Genomic DNA, 9,002 nt, shown 5'->3' with positions numbered 1-9,002 from the left:
CACCTCTTCAGATATGTACTTTCTGCTGTTTTCTTTTCTCTCTTACAGCAAAAACACACCTGATGGGCTTCTTCAGTCTGTTCCTTCTTGACACTGAGCTCTTACTCCACAGCATGTCAGGCTGATTCTGTGGGGCAGCAGCCTTCTGCTTCAGCTCACCGGCCTCCAGCTCCTTCCTGGTCTATGCAGTAGTTTTCTCTCCAGTCTGTAAGTGTGCTGCCACAACATTCAGGTCCATCTAGTACTAATTAATGTGCTGCCACAAGAGTGTGATTTGAGAGAGTGATACAGATTTGTATAAATGCCACCATAGTGACCTACAGTATACTGTGCAGTCATGTTTGGACCGTGCTTGTCTTTTGGTTTATTTCTGGATAAATTATTAAAGCCAGGGCGTCTTGAGTTTTATCATGTAACTTTATTGGCCTCCTGATTCTGAGGGAATTTGGAAATTTTGGAAACTGTAGATCATTCTTGTAACTAAAATACCACACCTATTGGAAACTTGGGCATTTATTTCAAAAGTTGATGCTGTACAGTAAGTATGCAGGGAGCACTGGCTAGGCTGTAATCCATTCCAGAATCCATTATTTATATGAAACAGAGTCTTGGAAGTCTTTCGTTTGATACCCGGGTTGGAGCATGTCTTTATCTTTTTTTTAAATCCCTGTGGATGTTGAGAAATCAAACAAACGAGCGCTTCATCAGAGAGGGAGTATACCGTATCTCATTGTAACACTCCTCTTCTTTCCCTTCCCTCCACCCCCCGTCCTGTCCTGTGCGATGGAGCCACAGCACGAGCACCAGCAGCGCCAGTAACACCAAGCTCATGGACAAGGTGAGCAGCACACCCTGCAGCATGCCTGAAGAACTGTCTGGAGCTGCAGAGAAAGACAAAACAGTCGTAGTCATTCGTAAATCATTCAGGTGGCTGCAGTGAAAAGAAGCCGAGAGGATTATGGGTTGAGGTTGGGCAAAAGACGCACTTACTGGTGTAGGTGGAGAGGTTGACGTAGCAGTTTGCTGTTCCTAGGAGGTTAGTGGCAGAGCAGCGATACAGGCCGGACGTCTGAGATGACACATTGACAATTTGGACGGAGCCTGAGCGATCTCCTGAGAGAGAGAGAGAGAGAGAGGAGAGACAGTGACATTACTGGTGTTGTACTAATAGAAGAAGATGAAACGTATGAGCTTAAAGGTGCTGTAGGTAGGATTGAACATTGGCAACTTCTCAGTCCCTCCCCCCTTTCTGCTAAAGCCCAAAACGGTCTCTAAGCCCCTCCCCCCACAAGGGAGAATGAATGTGTGTGCATGAGCAGTGATTGACACGCAGTTAGACACCCCCCCTGGCCCTGATTGGTGCATCTGAACAGGGAGCTGTGGATTTTTGCAAATCACACTACAGGCTGTAGGTGGTGCCAGAGGAGCCAGATTTTTTTTTAAATTACCTGCTTCATATAGTTCTACTGGAACATAGGGACAGTTTCAGCAAATATGACAGAAAGTCAGTAAGTTAGTTAAGTCTTACCTACTGCACCTTTAATAGTGTAAATTACTTCCTACAAATCACATGCTTAAAGAAGTACTCCACAGATTTTACACAAAACGTTTGGTTTACTCATCACTTAGCCTGTGAAAACAGTTGTATAATGTCTTCTGTTGCTCTGGCGGAGCTTTGTCAAGTTTAATAAAATAAGTCTGATGTCTGATCATCAGGGTTGTCTTGTCTTGTAAGGGGGTGAATTACTTTTTATCAGTACTGAATATGCTTGTTGTAGTGTGTCACTGAGGCTTTATCACACTCCAATTGAGTCAAAGTCAATTCAGATTAAATTCAAGTTGTCTTGCACATTATTTTATAAAGAATTCCCTGACATTTTTTTGCTATCTTTGAGATCTTCAGTAGCCTTTAAAAATAAAAAATAATGACCTTCACGCAAGATGATTATGATTCTGCCAAAGAGTCGTGTGTGTGTGTGTGTGTGTGTGTGTGTGTGTGTGTGTGTGTGTGTGTGGCACTGACCCTCCATGTTGATGGGAAGTGTGATTTCCTCTGGATTGAGTTTATCCCAGCGGATCTCTGGAGTGGGGACGCCTTCCGCCACCGAGCAGGACAGCGTGACACTTCCTCCCATATCAATATCTCCATCCCATTGGCACACGGGCAACGAAGGTGGAGCTACAAAAGTAATCAGGAGATGAGTTTCTAAAATAATGTAATGCAGGGGAACGTTTGCAAATAGATCCAAGCATTTCAGTGTTTCAGTGTCCCACTGTGAGTCTAACCTGAACTGAGATTGTTTTACCGTTGCAGTTAAATGATGCCATGTCTACAAAACTAGTCGTATTTCTATACAAGTAGTTTTTTTGAGAGTTATTTATCTGGGATTGTATCACTTAACTGTAAAATTAACAGAATACTGCTTACCAATTGTTAAAAAGACTAAGAGTCTCCAGACGGCTTTGATATTAATGCTAACATCAGCATGCTAGATTGCGCACAGTGGGAATGCAGATTTAATGTTTACTATGTTCACAATCTAAGTGTAATGTTAGTATGCTAACATTTGATAATTAGCACTAAAGTACAGCTGAGGTTGATGGAATGTCATTATTTCTGCAGGTATTTAAACCAAAGCATTGGAAAGATTTTAATTTTGACCTGATGTTGCACACTAGACAAAAAGTCAACGGATTACCAAAGTTATAGTCTATATCCACAACGTTCCACTTCCGGGATTGGTCCGTTGCCGCCGGACATTCTGCCGGATGTCACTCTTTACAGCCGGATGTCCGTCACCTTCCGCTTTCTTTGTGTTAGAATTTTAATCTCTGGTGGATATATGAGGACTATGGTTAACTGCTCCTCAGATCTCTGCAGGGTAAATCCAGAGAGCTAGCTAGACTATCTGTCCAATCTGAGTTTTCTGTTGCACGACTAAAACAACCTTTGAACGTACACGTTCCACCAAAACAAGTTCCTTCCTGAGGCTATTTTGCAGTGGCACCGGGGCCCTATCTGGCACTTAGCGCCACCCAAGACGACCCAGGGCAATCCATTAAATGTTGAGGTATTTCAGGCTGGACAAGTGGTGGACTGAATTAACCATGATTGGAGCCATGCTGCTAGCATGGCTAAAAAGTACTTTTAGATTATCTTAACCTGTTTGGCAGATATGCAAATCAGCCTTAAATAATAAATAGATACATCCCTAATTTACAGTATATTCAATGATGATTGCTTCAAATGTGTAAGTGCCTTTGAACAGGCTTACTCTAGCAGAACTGGACAATATGTGGCACACTTACCCAGAATACTAAGCTCCAGCTCTCCTATGCCGGGATCTGCCGTCTCTGGTGGATTATTGACCATGCAGCGGTAAATTCCAGCATCTGATACACGTGTGTCATTCAGGACAATATCTGCACTCCAGGGAATACCTGCAGTTGGTTTACATTAAATAATTGTGTTTTTATCCTATAAAAATACACATAATTATTTTTAAGAACTGTCCTTGAGAAGCAAATTCAAAAACATCCCAGTTCAGATGAAAATGATTTCACTGGTCATACCTGTAAAACCCACCCTGCCAATGAGTGAGGGGTCTTCAATCACCTGTCCATGGTCGTACACAATCACCTGGAGGTGAGAGCAGCCATTAATAAGTAGTTTCAGACCATACAAATATGGAGAGGCTTGTTGTGTTTCAGTATTATGTGGTTGTTTGCTTCAGAATCACAATCAAGTTTCCTTTTGGGAAGATGTCATTACTTTTACCAACAGCTCCTGCAGTGAAGTTGTAGTTGCAGAAGACAAACAACTTAAAAAAAAAAAAAAAAATGTTCTCACCAAACCTCGTTATTCACATTGCAGCAGATTCCGTTTTTTTTAGGACAGTGTGTTTTACTAGCTAGGAGGTTATGATAAAATACCTGATATATTGCGTGCATGCGTGCATGCATGTGTGTGTGTGTGTGTGCGTGTATGTGTGTGTTGGGATTCAGACCTGTATTGGGATTTCTGGACTGGAGAAGGGTGCCAGAGTCCAGATAATGTTGAGTCTGAAGAGGGGGCTGGAGGTGAAGAAGGAGCAAGGCAGCACAACAACATCCCCTTGAACCACCTTTAGACTGGATTCCCTCATGGTTACTCTGAGTGCAACTGTGTCGATTGTCATGGTGGGAAAGGACAAACAAAAATGAGTCACATAATACGGGAGACAGTTTATTGAAGGGATTATTTCTTTAATTCCATCATGTTTTATTCTGCTTTTAACTTCCCTAGTTTCTCTTTTGACGTGCAGACTGCACCGCTCCTCCTTCATTACTGAAATAATGACCCCCCCTCTCTGTCATCCCCAGGCCTTTTGTGTGTGTGTGTATTCAGCGTGCATAGTTTGTTAATTACACTTGACAGCTTTGATGGTGAGCCAACCCCATCACAGACTGAGTGGAACAACAGTCCACTTCACTGGGATGTGTTCATTAACATACTGTCAACTTACAACATGTTGTCTCCATCACCAGTTTCTAAACAGCAGACACTCAATATGACAAACATAGCCTAGTCTTTATTTTTAGTCCGTAGTAAAATGGGCTGCTTTTCAGTAGTGCACTAAATGCAAATGTAGGCTAATCTTTAGTTAGTTTGATGAAGCTCATCAGTCTAAAGCAAAGCATTTTTGTACACAATTTTCCATTGCTAATTGAAAAAAAGTACAATTCAATTGTTAATATATATTTTTTTACAACAGACACTTTTAGTATAGTATTTTTTATTTATTTTTTTTTTATCTGCAACCTCGCAGTCAAACATGTCTGTCCAAAAACTCCATGGTGTACAAAGTCTAAGTCACTATTAGGTCATAATAAGTCATATTGGTCTACTTTTATAATCTATAAACTCTAATTGGTGTGCCGTCCCTGTATTTGCAACAGAATAACACATTTAACAAGTAAATTCTTTCTTTTTAACCAAAATCCATGTGAAGAATTTCAGACCAGAAGCAGCCATTCTTGTAGCTTTGCAGATCCCTCAAACAATTTAAACTACCAATATTTCTCATCTGGTCTTCCTGAATTTGTGTCAAAGCTTAAGACAGAACACAGGCCTACTCACCATTCTCCAGAGCGGTAAAACACACACACAGAGTCCAGAGCACCCATCTTGCAGAACAGCCCATAGCTGAGAGGAAACTCAGAGACAGGCAGTCCTCTCTCCCCCTGTGTATGAGCTGGTGGCCAAAATATCTAGGCATGCATGATTAATCTATTTTGCGGTGCAACCAACCCCACCCTCTATTTTCACTCTCACTTTATTCTCTCGGTCTCATCACCTCATTGTGTTTGTTCAGCCTGTTCTCATGACCTGTTCTCAACCATTCGTTCAAAAAGCTACAAAAAGTTAAGCGCTGTAATTCTTAAAGGGGTGATAGAATGCAAAACCGATTTTACCTTGTCATAGTTGAATAACGACCGGTGGGTAAATAGGACATACATAGAAGCTCAAACTCCCATTGATACCCCTTTACTATCCAAATCTCACATTTTGAAACTGCAGCTGAAAACGGGCGAGTCTGAACAAAGCTGGAAGCTGACGTCAGCATCTCAACTCCTAGTCTTTGTCACGCCCCAACATTTGCATAGGCTACACCACTGACCTGAGGTCAGCTTAGTCTTCTGAATCTAGCTAGGTCATGCAGATCTCCAGAGGTCTGCTATTTAATTACTAAATTCACTTCTGAGACTTTTTTTATGCGAGAAATCAACTATGTAGAGGTCAAATATGGGCCGTTTTACGAAAATTGATGGCTAATTGCAAATTTTGTCAGATTGTGTGTCGCAGTTCAGCAGGAGCTCAGCAGGCTACGTGACAGCGGTGGTGCTGCCTCGCCACCCGGCGTGTCCTACTTCATAGACTCTCTGTGAGCTAGCTGGATCTCCTTCACGAAGGGAAGCCCGCAGCGCTCCATACCCGCACAAAGTCACCGTTTCTGGGTTACTGGACTACAAAATGCAGAGGCCCTGATGGAGCTCCAGGGCCTGCAGCTAGCCACGATTCATAGGATTGAAGGGACAGTAGCAGCTAATCTTTAACGTCAAAGATGTTTATATTAACTGATTGAAGAATAAAAACACTATATACAGAAAAATCGAGCGTTGCTTTGATGTGAGGTGCTTCATAAGATTCGAGTTGCTTGAGGCAGACGTGGATAAAGTCTTTTTTTCCTGGGCATAGCGTGCATGTTACATAAACATTCTTGCCTTTAATTTCAATGAGCGAGAAGTAGTGCCGGTACTTTCAGTTCAAGAACGCTACCTTTGAATTTCCCTGGCTCGTCGCCATTGTCGCTGTCTTGTGTTTAGTGGTAGTCAGAGCGTGCAGTGAGACAGCGTGAGCAGGGCATCCCCCCACCCAGCCAATCATCATCGCATTTGCAACGGTGTCATCATCCCCACCCCTGCTCTCTTCAGGCAGCTGATGTGTAGCCAAAGCCTGACACCTCGCGCTTCATTCAACCAAATTGTAGTAACGCGCCACTTCACATTCTCAGTAACGATAACGGCGTTGCAACAATGGGAAAAGTAATTAATGAGATTACTCCGTTACCGAAAAAATAACGGCGTTATACTTTACTTATATGTCGAAAAAAATCATACAAAAGTCATATTATAGTATGTTGAAAAAGTCATAGTATAGTATGTCGAAAAAAGTCATAAAAATGTAATAATATTGTATATATGAAAAAGTTATGCTATAGTCTTTTGAAAAAAGTCATAGTATTCGAAAATAATGTCCAAAAAGTGATTAAAAAAAGTCTTAGTATAGTTTGTCAAAAAAAGTCATAGTATAGGAGATCATATTTCTCCTGTGTTGGCTTCTCTGCATTGGCTTCCTGTAAAATCCAGGGTTGAATTTAAAATACTTCTCCTGACCTACAAAGCTCTAAACGGTCAAGCACAATAATATCTTGAAGAGCTCATAGTACCTTATTGTCCCACAAGAGCACTGCGCTCCCAGAATGCAGAGTTACTTGTGGTTCCTAGAGTCTCTAAAAGTAGAATGGGAGCCAGAGCATTTAGCTATCAGGCTCCTCTCTTGTGGAACCAGCTCCCAGTCTGGGTTCGGGAGGCAGACACCGTCACCACCTTTAAGAGTAAACTTAAAACTCTCATCTTCGATAAAGCTTATAGTTAGGGAGTGAGGAGTTGCAGCGTTTGCCTAGACTGGCGAGGGAAGGTGTGTAGCCACAGTCATGACGCACCGCCTCCCTATCTCGGCTTCTCTTCATAGAAAGCTTACTATATTTAGGGTATGAGGAGTTGCAGCGTTTGCCTAGACCTGCGGGGATGGGTGTGTAGCCACAGTCATGGCGCACCCCCACCCTATCTCTGCTTCTCCCCATAGAAAGCTTACATATACTTAGGGAGTAATGAGTCGCAGCGTTAGCCTAGACCGGCGGGGGAAGGTGTGTAGCCACAATCACGGAACACAGCCTACCTATCTCCCCTTCTCTGCAGCTCTTAGTTATGCGGTTATAGTTCTAGACTACCGGGGTACCTCCATGGACACACTGAGCTTCTCTTTCCTCTCTCTTTCCATCTGTGTGTATTCGTGTCACAGAAATGCTTGTTACTAACATAGCTCCGGGGAGCTTATTCCCCGGAGTCCTAATGTTCTTTTTCCGCCCAGCATCTTCATCTTGGATCATGATGGCACCTACATCATGGTGGCAGCTGTCGCCGTGGTCCTGCCCTACGCCCTGCTGTGCCCTATTACACCCTGCTACGCACTGCAATGCCCGGCTTCGACTTGCTATGTCCGGCCAACGCCCTGTTACGCCCTGCTGTGCTCTACGACACCATGAACTATTATAACTATTACAATATCTTTATTGTGACTATTATTGCCATTGTTCATCATACCCCCAACCGACACCATCAGACACCGCCTACCAAGAGCCTGGGTCTGTCTGAGGTTTCTTCCTAAAAGGGAGTTTTTCCTTGCCACATTCGCATTCATGCATGCTCTTGGGGGAATCACTGGAATTGTTGGGTCCTTGTAAATTATAGAGTGTGGTCTAGACCGACTCTATCTGTAAAGTGTCCTGAGATAATTCCTGTTATGATTTGACACTATAAATAAAATTGAATTGAAATTGAATTATAGTATTTTGAATAAAGTCATAAAAAAGTCATGGTATGGTGTGTCGAAAAAAGTTACAGTATAGCATGTTGAAAAAGGTCATAGTATAATGTGTCGAAAAAATCAGAAAAAAGTCATAGTATAATATGTTAAAAAAGTGATAAAAAAGTCAGTATAGTGTGTCGAATAAGGTCATAATATAGTATGTCATGAAAAGTTATAAACAAGTCTTAGTATAGTATGTCGAAAAAAAGTCATACAAAAGTCATAGTATAGTATGTTGAAAAAGTCATAGCATAGTATGTCGGAAAAAGTCATAATAAAGTCATAGTATGGTATGTTGAAAAAATAAAAAAAGTCATAGTTTAGTATGAAAAAAGTCATGGTATGGTGTGTCGAAAAAAGTCATAGATAGTATAGTATGTTAAAAAAGTGATAGTATAGTGTGTAGAAAAAAGTTATACAATAGTCTTTTGAAAAAAGTCATAGTATTCGATGTTCAAAAAGTGATTGTCAAAAAAGTGCTAAAAAAGTCACAGTATAGTATTTTGAAAAAAGTCATAGTGTAGTATGTTGAAAAAATCAAAAAGTCATAGTGTAGTATGTCAAAAAAGGTCATAGTATAGTATATTGAAAAAGGACAGTATAGTATGTTGAAAAAAGTCATAGTATAGTATGTTAAAAAAGTGATAGTATAGTGTGTCGAATAAAGTCATAGTATAGTATGTCGAAAAAAGTCATTAAAAAAGTCATAGTATAGTATGTCGACAAATTCATAAACAGTCATAGTATAGTATGTTGAAAAAATCATGAAAAAGTCGTAGTATAGTGTGTAGAAAAAAAGTTTTACAATTGT

The 9,002-nt window shown here is 41.2% G+C and overlaps 1 protein-coding gene across 1 annotated transcript; it reads right to left on the bottom strand.

Moving 5' to 3' along the window:
• Window positions 1-434: 434 nt before the first annotated feature.
• On the bottom strand, window positions 435-5,534 carry LOC144528154 (immunoglobulin superfamily member 11). Its single transcript, XM_078266630.1, has 7 exons — window positions 5,120-5,534; window positions 4,008-4,162; window positions 3,574-3,640; window positions 3,310-3,441; window positions 2,024-2,179; window positions 991-1,113; window positions 435-881 (listed from the first exon to the last, which is right to left on the bottom strand). The coding sequence occupies exons 1-7, from the start codon at window positions 5,256-5,258 to the stop codon at window positions 685-687; spliced, it is 969 nt and encodes a 322-aa protein (XP_078122756.1). The 5' UTR covers window positions 5,259-5,534; the 3' UTR covers window positions 435-684.
• Window positions 5,535-9,002: the final 3,468 nt, after the last annotated feature.

This window comes from Sander vitreus, chromosome 13 (assembly GCF_031162955.1).
Source record: "Sander vitreus isolate 19-12246 chromosome 13, sanVit1, whole genome shotgun sequence".
Classification (NCBI taxonomy): domain Eukaryota; kingdom Metazoa; phylum Chordata; class Actinopteri; order Perciformes; family Percidae; genus Sander; species Sander vitreus.
This window is presented reverse-complemented; position numbering and strand designations above follow the sequence as displayed.